Source organism: Equus caballus, chromosome 17 (genome assembly GCF_041296265.1).
Source record: "Equus caballus isolate H_3958 breed thoroughbred chromosome 17, TB-T2T, whole genome shotgun sequence".
Lineage (NCBI taxonomy): Eukaryota > Metazoa > Chordata > Mammalia > Perissodactyla > Equidae > Equus > Equus caballus.
In genome coordinates, this window is record NC_091700.1 from 33,713,350 (window position 1) to 33,733,667 (window position 20,318).

The following is a 20,318-nucleotide window of genomic DNA, read 5'->3' on the forward strand; positions in this document are numbered from 1 at the left end:
TTCATTTATGCTCGCCCCCATAAAGCATTCCAAATGAAAGGTTAATTTACCAGGAACTCCTAATCACCCATAAAAGGAAGTGCAGAGTTAAAAAAAAAAGAGTTAATGAGTTTTCAGGGCTAGTTGTATCAGTGTTACTCGGAAGCCATAAATAGCAGGATAAGACCACCAGTGATGGGCTCCTAGGGAGTGGCCAGTGTGGCAACCCCCAAGAGCACTGGCTTCAGGCTCTGCTCAACACATGAAGGGAATGAGCACCAGCATGACATTCAGGCAGCTGCTGGGTGACAAGTGTAAGTAAGTGAATCACAAGTGGGAAGGTTAGAGAAAATGCCTCAAAGAATGTATAAACCCTACCTTCTGTTTAGCCTCAGTTTTCTGCTTCAGAAATGTGGCATAAATGTAAACAAGTTGGGATGAGTGCAGAAGGTAAGCCAGCCTGTAAACAAGGGCTAAGAGCTAGCTAAAAATAGTGATAGGATCTGCAAAAGCTGTTGAGAAAAATTAAAGGAAGAATACACAAGTTGGAAGGTATTGTCGGGTGGTCAACAGACTTTTCAGGGAAACAAGAGAGGGCAACACAAAACATATTGGATTGGGAAACAAAAGACCCAGGTTTTCTTCTCAGCTCTGTCACCAAGAGACCCTGAAACACTGAGCAAGGTAAACAAATTCTCTCTTTAAGGAAATGGCTGAGCTAAATGATTTCTAAGATCTCTTTGAAGTGTAATGCAATATTGTAAGACACGCCTTACTTATACAAAATGATTGTGATTGGTACCTCAGTGTCACCTCTTAATTAATGAATGTGTGTATCTCTTTGTCTTCATAGGTCTACGCAATGTACTATCAGGAGGATCAACCGAAGTGAAATGAATTCACAACAAAATCAATTACTTTTTGACATTTTTTTCTCTTTTAACTCCTTTATTAATATTAAAAAATTCTTACTTTTCATTGATCTTATATTTTTCTTTACAAATAATACTAATAGTATAACAAATAATTCAGATATTTATTTCCTTCTGAAACATAAATGTATAAAACTCAACTAAGAGTGTGCAAACCAAAATATTATATGCCTCTCATTCTGGAAATGTAGTCCAGATAGAGACTAAATTTAGAGCATTGAGTTTGATTAGGCTAGTGCTGCCCAGAGTCTTAGCCTCTTGGAAAAGAGGCAGGATTGAGAGTGGGAAGAGCATGGAGAAGAGGGACACGACTCACAACACTTGTTTAGTTTGTCGTAAATTCCCCAAGCACCAAAATGTCCATTATCAAAGGTTAGTAAAATTTACAAGGCTAAGAGACGGCATGGTTTGACGACACAGTTGATTGTGAATTATCTTACTGTACATCAGCTTGGAGCAAAATATTCAGATTTAGAGATAAAGACATAAAAGGAAATTTGGTTTTTTGGAGACCAGTAGTATATATATATAAAGCTCTTTAACTTACACTCTTTACCCTCTCCCTCTGAAAGATGTGAATCACTACTTGAATAGGAAAGCCCAAGTGAATGTTGAGTTCCTCTTTTATCTAAGAAATGATGGTAACATATTCCTGACAATGTGTCAACAGTGGGAGGATTCTGGGGAGTCTGGGGGGAGAGTTGGAAGTCACGTTCTTAGAGTGGTTCTCCATTATCTTGGTGGCCGAACAGATGGATCTCTTAAAATATTAGAGCAGGGCCCCATATCTTGTTACAAGTTTTGTGGCATTTTAAAACCCAAGATTCCCTCTCCTATTGCCTAAAACTAAAATATTAAGACAAATTTATTTTCTGTGTGGACTTTAGTTTTGGGCCCAGAAACTCTTTTTAAGTCAAAATACTACTATGAGAGACAGCATAATAAGATAGTATTATTCGCTAATATCTTTTCAGAAATTGATTAAATTTCCTATGAATTTAAGAATAAGATGGGGAAAAGGACAAGTATATTTTGATGTGGAAAGGAGTAAGCCAGAATTTGACTTCTCTGAAATCTTTCCTTGTTTATCTTAAGGAAAACATTATTTCCTGTACTATTCTCATAGTATCTTGTATATGACTGTATTGTAATGTTAAATACATTAAATAAGATATATTTTAGTAATATGTTCTCACAGCTGTATCTTACATATTGTAAATGATACCCTCAACGATGGAAACCATGCCTTTTGTACCTCCTCACATCCCCTAATTTCTAGCTCAGTTACTGGCATGTGGAACATATACCATAATTGCTCATTAAATCTAAATCATTACATTTATTTCACAATCATATTTTTTTTAATAATATGAACTTAATTTTTAACAGAAAAATCAAACATTTGGAGTAAAATGATTTCACTCTATAGGGTCAATGATAAAGCCTATAAATTAGCACGAGGATTGCAGGGTAAGACATCACAATTTGACTTTCCTTTCTAAGATCAGATATATGCCCAAACTTGAGTCCTCCAAGTTCACAGGGTAATAGTTTATGGGAAAGAATCTAACTGCCTCTCCTAACCAGCTCCCTGTCTGCCATACTGTCTTGCCAGTTAATTTCTCTTTAGAATTAGAGCTGTTACTGAGATGACAGGAAAATCAGTGCCACTTCCAGTGGAGAAAGCCCCATTTGATGCAGATGACAATGCCTGGTGGGAGATGAAGTTAGGGCATAACTAGCAGTCATAAAATATGTTAAATAAAATTAAAAACAAATCAAAATTTTTCCTTAAATAGCTATTATTACTAGGTGATTCTAATATAAATACATATTAGAACACTTCCAAAGCAATTTCTCTGAGAAAGTCAAAGGAACTAATGAATATTAGGGTATTAATTCCCAAAACATCACTGTGAGAACTTAGAAAATTAGGAAATAAAGTGAGAAAGAAATGAAGAATGACTTGTCCCATGTCAGTGGTTTGCCTGGAACAAAGTCCTAAGCCCATGTATTTTATGCTGGAATTGCTTAAACTCTTGCTTTCTAATATGAAAGAAATTCCCAAAGGAAGTATAATCTTCCAGTATGACGGGAACATGACTCTGAGCAGTTATAATATTTTTTTTAAAACACAATTTCTGGGGCCGGCCCGAGGCCGAGTGGTTAAGTCCATGCACTCAACTTCCGGGGCCCAGGGTTTCGCCGGGTCAGATCCTGGGCGCGGACGTGGAACCACTCATCAAGCCACGCTGAGGCAGCGTCCCACACAACACAGCCAGAGGCACTCACAACTAGAATATACAACTATGTACTGGGGGGCTTTGGGGAGAAGGGGAAGGGGAATGGGAAGGGGAAGAAAAAAAAACAGAAAAAAAGAAGATTGGCAACAGATGTTAGCTCAGGTGCCAATCTTTAAAAAAAAAAAAAACCACCACCACAACTTCTTGGCATTTAATATGCTTAAGAGTAGAAGCAAAATGTTAAGCAGTTAAACATATTCTGAATTCACTGTGCTTGAATATGGCACAGCATTTTTAAGTTATAATAGTCATTCAATCATTTAATTGAGAAATTTTTATCAAGCATGATATCTGTGCAGGGGCTTATCTTAGGCACTGAGAATATGAGGTGAGCAAAACAGACCCTTCCCTTACAATCCAGAGAGAAACAGACAATGAATAAGTAACGCCATCAATAACCTGAGTTACAATTCCGAAAAGAACTAGAAATTAAGGTATGAAGAGAGAATGTGCTGGTTCCCCAAGCCTTGACTGGTGAGTCGGGAGAGGCTCGGGTAAAATGTGATTATTAAACTATTAAAATAACAGTTGACTGCCCTCAACGCAGGAAATGGGTTTGTGAAAAAGTCATAGTTACTCAGACAGTGTCTTAGACATGGGAGATGTGCAATAAACATTCATGAAATGCAAACAGTAAGAACAAAAACGTTGAAGTTCCAAAAATATTCAATAAAGAATACAAATATATTCAAATACACAATTGAAAAAAAAAGAGTAATACTAACATGCTGTGTTCTTACCCCAATTGTTCCAAAACTTTCTGGTTTTCTTCTCATCTTTTTCTTGCACAGATGTGTCCATATCCACTTGATCAGGTACCACAGAGACTTGGGGCTCGGGATGACATTGAAGGGAGTAGGCAGGGTACCTCCTTCTTCAAAGTAACTCATCCAAAGCTTTGTTCGAGCAAATTTCCATTCTATATCTGCATGGTCCTGAACAGGAGAATATGACAACTGCTGACAGGTTTCTTAATTAACATGGTGAGATAAACCTCACAAAGAGCCTGTAACCTGACTCTGAGTGGCTTTTAGAATACTAATTAAATTGCTTACAAAAACACCACTGATTCCCGGAGATAGTCATCTAAACATTTCTGATGATAGCTTATCCTGGTAAGGAGTCACAGCTCCCCTGTCACTTTTCATCCTTCCCTCTTCCGTGAAACAGACATCTAAAATGATTCTATGTTAAGGAGACTATAGTGATTAGTTATGACTTGAAGATGAATCTTCATTTCCTGCACTGTAGGCTTACATTAGCTCAGACGCATTAGATTCTGGCCACAAACAGTGCTTTCTGTTTTACCCAAGGCCTTGAACACCTACCTAGGTGGATGCCACCTTCATGGATGCTCATGGCCTAGCCTTCTGGTTTTTCCAGGAAAAGGCCTACTTGATATGTTTCCATGTGAATAATTTTTGCCTACCTTAAGGCAACAGGCATAAACTCAGAGAGAAGTTCCTCTAACAAATGTAGAAAAGGGCCTCTGACACAGCATTGAACCTTGACATAACCTTGGTCAAGTGGCACCAGATGGGAATATGGCTAGTGGTTGTCTGCAAGCCTCAGAATATCCCCCTCATCATGTATTAATCATTCCACTTTATTAATCTCCTGAAAAAACTTAGGAACTTTTATGGCAATTAGATATAGGGCAGCCGGTCTCCTCTTAAATTAGCCACAAATCTGATTTAAGCAGAAAATCTGGGAAGTAGGAGGTGGTAGAAACTAAACATACATGCATTTTAAGAATTCAAAGCAGTTCATTTTAACCCAATAATATTATAAGAAAGGAGCTCAGATTTTAGAGTAGAAGAATAACTGTAGACTATGCTTTATTCTAATATGCCTACATTGCTATGTGCTAATGAATGCATTTGATATATATACATTTCTACTCTGAACAATATCGATTTTAATCTAGACACAGGACAGATTGTGCTTTCCAAAGGAATCACCATATCTAGAAAATGCATGGTCTTCATTGTTGCTTAGCAAATGTTTGATTGGATGGATTGATCGATAGATGGAAGCACAGAAGCTACAGGTTCCCTCCCCTTTTCTCTCCTCTTCCTCTTCTTCTCTCTCCCTCCATCTTCCCTCTCTTTTTTTCTAAACAAACATACGGATTCTGCATTGATGAAGAAAAGTATATATGGTTTGCTGTAGTCATGGAGAATGCGACTCAGCAGAATTGTCTCAAGGTTAATAAAAAGGCAGTCACTTAGAGAAAATGTCGGCCTGTGAGTAGCTTCAGCTCCTTCTGATTCTTTGATTCTCAATGAGTCACAAATTAAGGATTACCCTGACCTCATTATGTTCTCTTACTACTATCACAAAGCAGACTCTTCCTTTGTTCATGGCTTGGGATTCTGAGAGGGTCTGTAACAAGGTCTGGAGTGGTTAGAAAATCCAGAGGTGAAAAGTTGTAGGTTGGTGATGACTAAAGCTACCTTTTGCCCCCACCTTCTAACTCTTAGTCAATATTGAAAAGTTAATTTAGGTATTTCCTTTTCTAGGAAGCCTGCCCTGACTCCCAACAATGTCAGCTGCCTCCTACCCCCAGCCCACATCATGGTCCTCTTTGCTGTACTTTCACCACATTCCAAAATTTCTTTTCTCAATATTGAAATTATTTGTTTGTTTGTTTGTTTGTTTACCACTACTACATAAGTTTTTTCTTGAGAGCAAGACCTTCATTGTTCTGTGTGCCCCTAAAATCAGGCATATGGCTGGCATACATCAGATGTATGATAAACATTCAATCAATGAACAAATGAGTGAGTGAGAAGCAGGCTTTAGATATGGCCTGCCGGATTGCTTTTGCCTTTCAACTAAATTTTCCTCTTTTTTCATGCTTTACCCTAAAGCTGTGAGTTAGGGGTAGTAAGGCAAAAAGAGAAAGCCCTTAGGATAAATTCTGCTGGTGAAAATCAAATACTTGGCTTGTTCATGCTTCAAAGTGGCATCATGCATGGGATGCTGGGGGGTACACCTGTTTCAGGTTCTCAGTGCCTGCTCTCCTCTCAGGTAGTTATAGAGTTTGGGCTAAACAAAAATAGAGAATGGAAGAGCATTCTCACCTTTGTAAGAAGTAACCTAGAAAGTTATACCCCACAAAGAAACAAAAAGAAAATGTTATAGTATTCTTGAATCATGTTCTCTTCTTGACAAAATCAGTATATTGAATGTTTTCTAGGATCAAAATTGTATATACAGCTTCTCTGAATATAGGTTGATAATTAGAGGCTTTCTAATATTTTTGGAAAGTGGTCTGGAAAAGAGAATCCATTTTGGAAATGTGTTGACTAGAAGAATACAGAACTTCCGAAGCAAATACATAGGGACTATCTTTAAAAATTCAGATGTGTAAGATGCTTAAATCAAGGCCCGCACATTCAGATATTCACATGAAGATCTTAGAACCTAGTTATGTCCAGTAGGAGCACTTTAGTCTGTGATTCAGTAAATAAAAATAATGCATTCTTATGTTTTATGCAGTTTTCATCTGTGACAGGTGTCTTGCCTTCATAAAGACAGCTTAAGTAAAATTCAGAATGCTGCTTCTCAAAATAACAATAATAGCACTCCAGAGGTTTAACAATAGATTCAAAGATGCAATATAATTGTAGTTATTTATGGAGAAAATGGGCAGCCTATAATTATGCGTATAAAATACTACTTGTCTAAGGTATAAATATGGAAGACTTAAGAAATATATTTCATTCCATTATGGGTTTGCTTTGTCACTATTGCTATTGGCCATTACCATATATCACTAGTATGTAAGTTCAAGGGGATAAAGGGCTTTGCCTTTCTTGTTCGTAGCTGTATTTATAGTTCCTAGAACAGTACCTGGCAACAGAGAAAGTACTCAATAAGAATTTGCTGAATGAATGAATAAATAAATTAAGCTAAGTTGTCTGGATTCCAGAGTTTCAAATAAACACATATGCTATTGTATATTCTGCTACAGAATTCAGGCTTACTGCTACATTGCTTTTTTCAAGACTTTAAGAGACTGAAAATCCTGTGACTTTTTCCCTCAGACTCCCCTCTGAGCTATCTTTTGTATCTTGCCAAGTTGGCATGAGTTTCCTTATATCAAGATTGTAAGTTAAATGGACAAAGACAATGAAAAGCCCAAAAGGCACTGCATAGAGCGGAGTTGTCTGTTCATAATTCATACCTCACCTACTGCTTGTCGTAGCCAATGACTGCCTGGCAAGGGAGATGCAGTTTCTTTTATAATCATGTATAATATGGCAAAACTAAATTAGCACATAGCCAAATATGGTGTAATACTGCTTAGAAACTTCAAATTAACCATTTATGTTATATTTCTGATCTGTTTCATTAATAGTCAATTATAGACCTTATTTCCAATGATAATAGGATGTAGTATAGCTGGGAACAACACATTCGAGGGGGGAATATGGAAATAAAATAAAATTATTCAACTTACAGCAATAAGTTGGTAAGAATTATTCATCATAGCTATTAACATGTTGAGTAGGACAACCAGAGAGATGACATTGTACGTCCCAAACATGGTGGCACCAACAAACTCAGTGAATTCATGCTGTGCTTTGACATTGGTCACATATAAATTGATGAGCCCAAATATTGACCAAAATAGGGACTGGAGTGTCTCAAATAACCTGGAATAAAGATAAAATGACACTAATGGCTATATTAATAGAACCATCATACAATAAGATGTAACAATAGAATCTGACTTACTATCATGTATATTTGATTAATTTAAAAATACATATCAATAGTAAAATAATATGTCAGGGCAATTATAAAATTAAACATCATAGAGGTTGGCCCAGTGGCACAGCAGCTAAGTTCGCACGTTCCGCCTTGGTGACCTGGGGTTTGGCGGTTCAGATCCAGGGTGCGGACATGGCACTGCTTGGCAAGCCATGCTGTGGTAGGGGTCCCCCATATAAAGTAGAGGAAGATGGGCATGGATGTTAGCTCAGGGCCAGACTTCCTCAGCAAAAAGAGGAGGATTGGCAGCAGATGTTAGCTCAGGGCTAATCTTACACACACACACACACACACACACACACAAAATTAAACATAATAAAAAGAATTAAAGAAAATTGTTTTCACCATACTAGCACCAACGGTGTACTTAATTTTCCCAAGAGCTTTGAAAACTGCAGTCAGTTACCTAAGGCAGGGATGCTGAGTCTGACCCACAGCCTGTTTTCGTATGGCCCCTGAGTTAAGAATGGCTTTTGTTTTTTCAAAAGGTTGGAAAAAACTCAAAAGAAGAGTGATATTTTGTGACATGTGAAAATTATATAAATTCATATTTCAATGTCCATAAATAAAGTATTATTGAAACTCAGTTACAGTCATTCATTTATGCATCGTTTATGTTTTCTTTTGTGTTATACTGGCAGAAGTGAGCAGTTGTAATGGAGAACATATGGCCCACAAAGCCTAAAATATTTGTTATCTATCCTTCTCATGGAAACTTTGCCGACCCCTGTCCTAGGGCACTGAGTGATAGTTAATAAATGACAGATTCTTAAGCTAAGTCTTTGAAAAATGTCAGTACTTTTTCATAGTTTTGCTTTTGGTTTAAAATTAAATGGATTAAATGGAGGATTAAAAATAATGTTATCATTATGGATTTCTACGTTTGCAATTAAATTTGCACACAGTGAATCCTATAAAGGTAAAGAGTCCCAGAATGCCTAGAAAATAAAGTTTGCTATTTTTTATATTTAAGGGAACATTTTATTCATTCCTACCAATGAATGAACTCTGTTGATTTTATTGAAAGTAAAGTTTCCTTAACTTACTCCAAGAAATGGGATAAGATGAAGAGTGTCTGAACCCAAGTGAAGAATTGCTTCTTTCAGCAGGACCATTATACCACCTTGATACAATGTAACAAAGACAACAGAACTCTTATACACTTTAACATATGGTTGCAATAAGACTAGTTCAATTATGTTGTAAAAACAAAACAAGAACCCTCTCATGCCTGGCATGGTGGCTACGGAGGTAGGATTTCAGTCTTTAGGGTGGTTAGCATTAGTTTGGAATCATGTTGTGGGACCAAGTCAGTCATGCTTTCCGGCAGCTCCCAGACCCAGTGACATTGTTAAACATACACCCTTTTATCAGAGGTGGTCCTTAAGTAGGTCTCCAGAGCCCCCGGCCCAGAACCTCAATGGATTAGATAAATCATGGTCAACTGACTCAAGGAAGAGCCAAGTCATAGCAGGCCAGCGGACAACGGCATGGCCTATTGTGAAAAGATGAGCCTAAACAATCAGATTTCCTCTCCAAGAAAGTTTATCTTAGAAATATCCTGAGAACAAGGTAGTTGCCAAAAAGGATGAAATGAAAGGAGCTATGACGTAGAGTCAGGATCAGTGGAATTATATGAAGCCAAAGGTGTGAGACAGCACAAACTAAAAAGCAGAGAATTGAGGATAAATAAGCCAGATAATAAGAAAACTGAAGAGAATATACACGGAGTAGTTGAATCACGGTAACATGGTTCTCAGAGTGAAGAATCCTGTGGCCCAGCACTATGTCAGCTCTGCTCTTCCTGAAGCCAGGGCGTGCTAAAACCAATCTTTGCTCAGAGGATCAAAGGGCTGTAATCCTGTTCACAATTCTTGTAGCAAACTCCTGTTACTTGAAACAATCCGTGAATTTCTGGTCTGTATAACCAAGAGAATCTAACTAAGGATGCCTTAATTTGCCTTCAGGACTTCTTTTTTCAAATTTATCACTTTTTTAAAAAGAGTAACCAGTTTTATATTTTTAATTGCATAACTAAATTGTAATTATAGGATATGAAATTTACTTGTTTGTTCATCTTGCTAGAGTTGTTCAACAATGGAACAAAATATCACAAAGTGGTAAGGGAGCTGATCTGATCAACTTCAATTAGATGGTGACTCACAAGCAGGGATGGGCAATATGTGAGGAGCTGACCATGTCTTCTTAAAGGGCAATCCAGATGTCAGATTCTAACCATATCAGGGAAAGTTTAATCTAATTCATTTGTCCTAGACAAAGGCCACTAAAAGTTACTCTTTGAAAACTTTCTCAAGAAAAAAGTAAATTTGACCCAAGGCCATGAGTTCTTTATTTTTAGTGACTTTAAGGGCAATTTCTAAAATTAATGATGATGCTATTTGGATTTAACATGAAATGTTTTTGTTCTTTCTAAATAGTGTATATTCTTACTGTGAGTATACAAATATGATTCAGCTAGTTTTCTCTCGACATCAGTAACAGTTCAGAGAGAGCTGAAGTTATAATATAAGTGATATAATAAATTATATAAAATTTTGCCACATACATCCCATAACAGTTGTTTCCTTAAATAAAAACAGTCATATAGAATAAATAGTTTGTTATGGTTAAATAATTTTGATTTACTTCTGTCTAAATAAGAACTACTAATTATTAGGGAATACTAGTAAACCCTTTGGCAAAATTACATTTTAATTAGAATTTGAAAAGGAGAAAATTCAAAGTAAGATGACATTTTGTGATTAACTCTGGATTTCATTCTTATTTTTGTTTTCTTTTCCTTTTTTCAGTGGAATGAATCAGAAGTGAGATTTGCAGAATAGTTCCACTTAACTAAAATATATTTAATTCTTCGATGAATTAAGACCCTGGTATTGAGACCTTGTTGTTTCTAAGTTAATTATTTTTTATCACATGGATTTTAAAAAATCAATCTAGGTTTATATTTCTAGGCCGTTGCTTCTAGAAATATTTTCATAATTAGTGATTCCCAAATCTATTGATAACCACATTGCCCCCAATTGAAGAGTCATTAGCTGTAGCACATCTGAGACTGCTTTTAAGTGACATCTATTTTCCTAATTCTATGGTGTGATAAGGCCTGAAAACTTTCCAGAATAATGCCACACTAAATTAAATGACACTTAGCATAAAACCCTGTTTGAAGACTAAAACCGGGTAATTTGTATGGAGTGAGGCTACAGTTTTGCCTTCCTAAAGATGATATTTTGTCTCTTGATGATTTCTCAATTGCTACTTTTAAAAATTAGTTTGTTCCCTAGTTAAATACTTACAACTAGAGAAAGCAAACAAGTAAAAAGGTAATGAATTGTACAATTGAGATTTCCTTTTATCCCTTGAGACTAAAACTATGAGGAAACATAAATTACTACAAGATGCATCTGCATATTTTATTCTTAGTTGATAAGGAATAACGTAATACTAAAACAAATAAAGTATGTTCTTAATTGGCCAGTTCTAATTATGTGGAATACAGTGCCAATAATTATAAAAGGGCTTTTCTTAATCAGACATTTGTCACAAAGCCCATGGCCTTATCTTCATAGGAGAGCCACTTACTCAGAGACTGTTAGCTTAAAAATGTGTGTAGAATAATTTTGGTGACTAAATGTTTGGTTTCCTTTAGTGACATGTGGTTCTTCCCGTGTTAAAGAAGAAAGAACATGCAAGTGTGAAAACAGCAGGAAGAAGGGTCCATGTGCTGGTGGGAAAATGCACAGAGAGACTAGAAGACATAGTCCACAGTCTGTGCCCCCTAGGAGCTCCTGGTCATCAGGGTGTCAGAAAAGGCATCCTGGAAAAAGTACATCTGAGGTAGGTTTTGGAAAATAGAACAAAATTTTGCAAGTGGGGCAGAACAGGGCATTCTAGGATTAGAGAAGATTATGACATGTTTGAGGATTGATAACCTATTAGAAAATATTGAAGAGTAAAATATTCTTGAAGAATGGAGAAAGGTGAGGCTTGAAAAGGAACCAAGAGGCAAATCATTGAAGGACCTGGTATGTCAAGCTAAGGAATTGGGCTGTATCCAGTAAGGAACAAGAAAACATTTCGACACTTAAAACAGAAGATTGTCAGGATTTCGGTACAGAAAGATCATTTGGGCAACAGGATGGAAAACATATAAAGGAAGGCAGAGCCCAGGGGCAGGGAGACTTGCACTTAGGTGTGGGCAGTGAGCAAGGGGAGATAACACCAAGATAGTCAAGAGCAGGAATAGACTGTCTGTGGAGGGGGTGGGGTTAAAGAGGATCTAGTATTAAATATCTGGGTGGGTTTTGGTGGCATTGACCAGGAACAAGAGTTGAGGAAGAGGAAGAAGAAGTTTTGAGAGAGACTTTGACTAGCTTTCTTTGTTTGGGTTTAAATTTTTAGGAGATATGCATGGAGAGGTGTCCAAAAGGCAGTTGGACCTACAGATCTTGGGGAGAGAGATCTGTGCTAATGAAATGGGTATAGGAGTCATCTCTTAGACAAACTGGGCCAAATCCATACGCATAGATGAGTTTCACAGGGTCTCAGGATAGTTGCTAAAGCAGATCACTATTTAAAAGCAATAACTGAAATATAATTATCAGAGGAAAGTAAGAAAAATTAGAGAAGAAATAAGTGAACAGTAAAAACACAGTAACTTTAAAATTAAAGGAGGACAAGATTTCAAAAATGAAAGTGATAAAGAGGGTGAAATGATGCAGACACAAAAAATAAGATATAAAGAGATCAATGTCCATTGACAGTGGTGATATGGAAGCTCTAGATATTTTCTAGAGTAGTTTTAGTGGAGTGATGGAAGCAGAGGCCAAACTGCAACTGGATAAAGAATGAATAGAAAGACCAAGAAAACAAGGTATCTTGTCTCGACTTCTTTTCAGTGTTGCTTGGAGGAAGGGAAGGAGGGAGACAGGAGTGGTAGCTACTCCCACCCCTGGGAAACTCAGGGTTCAGGTACATTTGTTCCTTGAGTGAAGGAGAAAAAGAGAGGAACCATGTGAGATGCAGGTGAGAGATAATACTCTACTACTACCGATGAAAAGAAGAAGAGTAGCTAACATTTTTTTTTTATCACATTATATAACAGGCCCTATGTTAGCTATTTTACGTGAATTATTATGCTTTTTAATCCTCATATAGAATAAGATCTCTGAGATGGTGGGTAGTAAAAAAAATGATCTTGAAATTTACGGAAGTTACAGAAGTAAAAAAAGAAAATTGAAGACCCACAAAAACACAGAAATACGCTGTACAGTGAGCGGGAGCCCCGAGGGCATCACTGGACATTCCTTCACAGTGATTGACAGCCATTAGGCTGAAACAGGGTCATCAAGGGACAGCTAACCCATACCTGTCTAGTGCACTCTGTATATTCAAGTGCATTAATAAAACTAGGAGTGAATAATCTATTTTTTAGTTTTTGAATAACTTCAAACAAAAAATAAATTTTTGCTTGCCAATTTACATTTCATTATCTGGAAAAAAACCAGGTAGAACACCTGATTTATTTGGGTTGAATGATTTGGGTTATAATATTTAAGACATGCAATTATCTGTTGCTTTCATAATAATAGCGGAAATCATTGGTATGGATACACAAAAATAATACATAATCCAAGCAATTCAGTATATTTGCTTTTAGAATACAATTTATATAAGACATTTTGCATCAGATTCTCTAGCCATACTCTTAAAATTAGTTTGTAATATGTAATCACTTACCATGAAACCAGGAACAGGGCAAGGGGATTCCTGGAAATCTTAGAGATCATAAATTAAGATGGGGTTAGGTATAACCTGGTTAACTGCAGATGAATCAGATGTCTGAAAAGGGCTTGGGTCTTGGAACCAGAGCTGTTCCCTAAATTCAAGAAGACCTGGGAGGAAACTCAGTTCTAGGTACTGTGTGGAAGTTCTTTCTGCAAGACGAAGCATGGAATCGGAAGGATAGGGCAACAGACATAGACGCGGTGGTCTTGGCAAGCAGTTTGCATCAGGGCACACAGTAAAGAGTCACAAGGGAGCTGTGAAAGACTGAGTGTGCAAATTTCTCCATCAGAAATCCAGTAAGCCAGTCAGCAGAGTGACAATTTCCAGGAAGTTTGTTCGAGGCAGAATTTAGTCTATGAGAGGGGAGGTTGGTGGGATCTGACCATTGTAAATCTCTAGTCCTAGTTCCTAAGGGCAAATTACGAAGTCAGGGATCACAAATGAGTGGGGAAAGATGCTAAGTTCAGATATCAAAACTGAGACACAGTCCAAGGCCATGCTTGTCACGAGGATGTTGCCATAAAGGGTTTCATTGACTCTCTCCTGTCCAGGGTCAGAAAATAGAATGAAGAAGATGACAAGCCTGAGTAAGCTGGTCGCGCTGGAGAACTGCTGTTTAAGCACAGAGGAATAAAGAGGCTGGGAGCAAGAGACGAAATGACAAGGGCAAGCTGGGATGACTTCCTGTTTCTTTATGATTCACGGTTTGTCTCAAATATACTTCCGAGAAGATGTGAGTCAGTTAAGGCTGAGATTAAAATTTCATGTGCAAATAAACAGAGGATGATTAACTAAAATGGAGTTTTAAATATTGAGATCAAAGATAAAACAGGTACAGAATTGAACCTACAAGGATATTTTAACCATAAGTCATTTGGTTTCAGTGAAGTTATCAATTTCCTCCTGCTTAAGAAATTACTGTACTCTCTTATATTACATAAAATTCTGTAATGGCCCATGAATAGAGTCTGAATTTTAAAGTCACCTACAAAATGACCATGTATTCACATGTAGTGACTGTGCAGAGTAGAGTTACTGTGTAACTTCTTCACTCATCTGCTAATTAACTGTTTATCACAGTTGTCGGTTTATCACAGTAGGAAGGAAATGGACATGTATGTAGAAGTATATTCCATGAGGACTGTGTGAGCTTCACACATAGTGGTCATGAACCTGTGCTGTCAGCAAACCTGGTTGTGAGAATCACCAGAGGCTGACACTGGAGGAGGCTCGTTGCTCATCAGGTGTAAGGGCACAGAGAGCTTTGTGTGCATAGTAATAATAGCCTCCATTAGCCTTGGGGTTCTATTTGGATTATTTCTTCATGCTTAGATTTTTGTATAGGGAACTAGAGAATGAAAGAGACATGTGCAGGGACTTTAGTATCTGCAAAACACATGAGGAAATGTTGACAAGCACTTGGATTTTCTGACATGATTGGTTTCGTATATATTCTATCTTTTAATGTACTTGTAAGCTGCCAATAGGGCACAGGTTCCCTTTTTATTCCACATTTTAAAACAGTATATATAGTTTTCCTTCATATGAGGTTGTTTAAAAGAAAAGACCATTTTACTAAAACTTAAAGGTACGGGATGTTTTTTTAATGTCAGAAAGATCCATTTGTGTTCAAAGCCATGTTAATTCTGTTTCTTGCATTAAGCATAATTTTCTTTGCAACCACTTGTCACAGTTGAAATTCATAACATAATACACTCTAAATTCTGCACAACGTTACCAGTGGAAATGTCTGCTCGACTTACGTTGAAAATGCATTATTCTGCTTTTCACATCGTATGCCTTTGCAGCTTAACCCTTTCGTTTCTTCATAATAGAAGTATAGTTGATTCAGGCCATTTGCAAATGCTAGCAACACGAGGCAGTATATGAATAGAAACTTCAAAATGTCCAGGAGCATTCTTCCCAGGGATATTTGCAGAGGCCCCAGGTGAGAATTTGCGGTAAATAGTGAGATCAGGCGCAGAGAACTGAAGATGTTTGCAATGGCAAATAAAGCTTCAGCCACCAAAGTGGGGTGCCACATGTCCCAAGATTCTCTTGGATTAAGAGCACTGTACTGGAGAAAAGAGAGAAACAAAGGGAAAATGAAACAAACATGTATATATGAGGATGTCAAGTTCAGGCCAGGATGCTTTTTCAGGTAGATCCAGCCTATTGTCAGGAAACTCAAGTCCTCCATGGTGGTGGCAGCAGTACTAACCTATACAAACATAAGAATTTATGAAAGTAGTTTATAATTGATGAACTTTAATCAAAGTGGCCTTCCTGGCCTGGCCTTGTCATTGTGTTCTTTGTTAATATGTGAATTACATCTTTCCTTGACCTTTCTAATGGAACTTTAAAAAAAGAAAAGGAAAATGTTACGTGGGAAAAACCATCTGATTTTATATTACGAAAAGATAGCAACATCATGATAACAAAAAAAGCTACTTTATAAAGGAAAACTACTAAATTTTCAACAAAATAATCAATAGCCTTACTTACTATATTTGACAAACTTGCCTATTCTAGAGGAAAGCACGTAGGATACAAATTATATATAAATGAGTGGAAGTAGTGGTTTGTTCCTTTGGAAATAATAATGATCAATATGGGCATAACTATTAGTGTTTTGTACTTGTTACATCGTAAATAAAATCTAACTTAGAAATCATCCTGGAAGCCAACGAATTGTTAACTTTATATTTAATAGGTAGAAAATGTGATGTTTATCTGAACATTCCTTAATCAGATAAAATATGTGACTTGAGAAAAAAATATTTGCTACATTAAACTTTGGCCAGCAATTATTTAAAAAGTAAGACTTAATTAAAATGTCTGCTTTGAACTATCTTGATATTATTCAGCTACAAAAAGAGCACAAAGAAATTTATCCTTTGTACTATTGAGGTAAATTGTATTCTTTTTTTTAAAAAAAGGGTCAAATATGCTCTTTCAAATATTGCATTTTAAAAATCTGTATAAGAATTGAGCAATAAGTTGAATTCTCTTCTTCATACACATCGCTAAAAAATACGTCTAGACAATTGCATCTTTGTCCTAATGGTCATGTCAGAAAAAAACTTTTACTTCTGTGTGAGTCTCATCAGAATATTTTCATTCTTTTTATATTGCATTTTATACCAAAGACCTTTACAGATGTTATTTCCCTTGAAACTAATAGATAGTATTTTTTAATCTCCCTGAGGAGAAAATACATCATAAGCTCCTGATTTCGTTCAACCCTCAGACTCTTGCTTGAGTGACAATTTAAAACAATCAGATTTGAACTAGAAGGAAATTATTTTCTATTTTTAAATCCTGATAACTGTTCTTGAATATTCGCATGCATAGCTTTAGCACAAAATAGCTAATGATTGAAGATACGGAAAAAAAATAAAAATTTAAGATTTTTTTTGTTGTTCATTATAACAAGTATCAGAGCGAGGGTTGGTGGTAGCAAACACAACCTAATTCTCTCCATTCAGCCCACCCATATATTTTGCCACCTTCCGCCAAAGACTAAGATCACACTCACCTTCCTTTTCTCACTTCTTTGGAAAGACACACATATTTAAGTAGAGAACATATTCTCCTCTGTTGATGGCTAATTACATATTTCTCTCTTTTGTTAACCTAATGTGGCTTAGGGCCACATCTCAAAATATACACAATATGAAACAGTAAGCATTCTTAAGGATGTGATCATTTTCTTGGAATTTTTCACAACATTTAACACAATGCCCTGTATGTAATAGATGCTCAAGAAACGTTTTCTCCCATCAAATATTCATAGTCCAGTGAGGATGACAAGGACAACTAATTATAATGAGAACAATACCAGATATTAACACAAAGTGCTTTGGGAAAAGAAAAGAGAAAGTGATAAATTCTGTCTGGAGCTGATGGGGCCAGGATGGATGGAGTTATATGTTGATGGAGCTTTAACGGTTCTCTGACATTATCAAATCTAGCGGAGATGCTGTTCGTTACTCTAGTTTTCACAGCCAGTCGAGGCAGTTGGATGTAGAATCCATCATCACATGGTGCTTGACTTCAGCTCTGTTATTGACTTACTGTGCTTCAGAACCCTACTCAGCGAATTATCTCAGCTGGGACTCACAAAATCATAAGAGGAAGGTTTTCCATTTTACACATCATGAGATGCTAGATTCTGCCCCAGGATAATGACCCAAGTCTGCTTCAGAGTGTAGCTTCTGGTAATTGTTGGAAAATAATGCTCCACGAATATGTTTCCATTTACGCATAGTCAGGGCTTCCTGAGCAAAACATTGCTGGCATCTGGGTTAAAGGATGGCAAACAAGCCTTGGAAGTTAAAGATAGAGAACTCCTGAGAGAGTTAGAAACGTCTCCCCTGGAGCCATCTGCTAACACTCTAAGGATAATAAACCTAGGGGCCTCTGTTTCCCCAGAGAAAATTTGTTTACTTTAGAAATTTAAAGTCTTTCCTCCTCCTTCTCCAGGGGGAGGATGGGCATCTGGCACAGCTGCACTAGAGAAGCTCTGAGATTCATAAATTCCCGGTTCCTCTCCTGTGGGACAGATTCCTGTAATCGAGGGGGACATGTGGCTCTCATCTGCCGCCCTGTGGGGGATTAGGGCATGGTGACCGATGCTAAAATCGTTTATAAGTAAATAATTTGTCTATTCTCTGACCCAGAAGTCTCGTTTCCTATCGGGAATAAATAGAGATATAAACATTTAGTTATTATCTCTTGATTTCATTCTTGTAAATTTTGCTTTTCAGTTTTTCCCCTGTCATTCACATATACATTTGCTTAGGTTTTTAAATACAGGCATTGTCTTACAAAGCAAATTTTAAAATTCTCACAAACCATGGTGTTCTTTACATTTGTAAAGAAAAATTGTAATTCTTCAGTTATTAAAGGTATTTTTCACACCTGTAATTAGGAATTAAAAGATTAACTTGAATTAAAAATTTTCCTTTGGCTCTATTTTCTAAAAAGTATCCACAAAATCTATATTCTGCCTTTACTTTCGCATGTTGCCTCCACCCATTTGTGCTGCCTCGTCTCAGCAGCCTTTGCAGGTTCCTCTTTCCCTCCTGCCCCTTAAAGGTTGAGTTTGTTCCTCCAGCCTCTTCTCTTCTCATTTTACCTATTCTCCCTGGATGTTTTCCATGCTTTCAACTGTCAGGTATGTGCTGATGACTCTCAATTCTGCGGCTCCAGCCCAGACTCCTCACTTTACAGTCATCTTTTACATTCCACTGCCTTGTTGACTTTTCTGCTTGGATATCTCACAGGCATCTCAAACTCACAGGCCAAAAATGAAACTCCTCATCTTTTCATCCTCAAACTCGTTCTCCATGTATGCTTTCTCGTCTTAGTGAATGGCAGCAAATCACCCAAGGCAGAATTGGAGGTTGATCCTAGAGTCTTCTTTCCAAATTCTGAGTCTCTAAACTTAAATCTTGTAGGTATTACTTTCTCCTCTTTATTCGTATCTTCTCTGGCTTAAAAGAGTTCCTCTACTTCCCAGAGAAATTACTAGAATATGCCGCTAACTGCTCTCCCTGCCTTGAACCTTATCTGTACAATCATCTATTTCCTCCAGAATCATCTTTCAAAAGGGCCAATCAGGGGCCGGCCTGGCGGTGTAGTGGTTAAGTTCACATGCTCTGCTTTGGCAGCCTGAGGTTCATGGGTTCAGATCCTGGGTGCGGACCCAGCACCATTCATCAAGCCACACTGTGGCAGCATCCCACATAAAATAGAGTACGATTGGCATGGATGTTAGCTCCTCAACAATCTTTCTGAAGCAAAAAGAGGAAGATTGGCAACAGGTGTTAGCTCCGGGCCACTCTTCCTCACACACAAAAAAAGGGCCAATCAGACTATCACACATTTTACTTAATGTTCTTCAATGACTCTGCATTGTCCTCAACATGAAATTCTGATTTCTCAACAATTCATGGAATTTGAGTCTTGACTTCCTTTTGAGATGGTCCTGCCACTTGTCCCTAATGAGGTACTCAATGCTCTATCTCAAACCTTTAGTAGTGGTAATTCCCCTAATTACCCTCACATTCTTACCAAAATGCCTTTCTATTGATACCAGGCCTTTGTCTAGAACGGATTTAAGTGCTAATTATTTTGATTCTCCAGCTATTACTCATTCATAAAATATATGTTGTGTGCTTACTCTCTGTCATGCACTATCCTCAGGGTGCATAATCTTGATCAGACAAGATAAAGTTCATGCCATATGGGTTTACAAAATCGTGAAGAAGACAGACATTAAACAATGCTAATCCTTCCTTTGAGAAGTACACTTTGACTGCAGGTGAGTGGACACTAAGATCCTGCTGACCAGAGCCTGTAGCTCCATGTTGTAGAATAATCCTTTAGAGAGAGAGAGAGACACCAAGAGCTACCTTCACACCTTTAACCTTTCTAGGACCATCAATTCCTGCTTTCCTTTTTCTCTCAAGTATTTGCTTTCTAGGCTAAACCTACCACAGTTTGGTTTTGC

General features: G+C 37.2%; 1 protein-coding gene across 6 annotated transcripts in view; it reads right to left on the reverse strand.

The window, feature by feature from the left end:
- TRPC4 (transient receptor potential cation channel subfamily C member 4) overlaps positions 1-20,318 on the reverse strand; it is a 211,684-nt gene that overhangs the window by 10,961 nt on the left and 180,405 nt on the right. For 3 of the 6 annotated variants that reach the window (XM_014732012.3, XM_070240251.1, XM_023621526.2), the window contains 3 exons: positions 15,565-15,878; positions 7,683-7,878; positions 3,955-4,149 (listed from right to left, as the gene is read on the reverse strand). In XM_014732012.3, coding sequence (XP_014587498.1) covers positions 3,955-4,149; positions 7,683-7,878; positions 15,565-15,878 — 705 coding nt within the window. Of the gene's footprint in view, positions 1-3,939; positions 4,150-7,682; positions 7,879-15,564; positions 15,879-20,318 lie in introns of all 6 variants that reach the window. The other 3 variants (XM_070240250.1, XM_070240248.1, XM_070240247.1) reach the window with 1 other exon arrangement.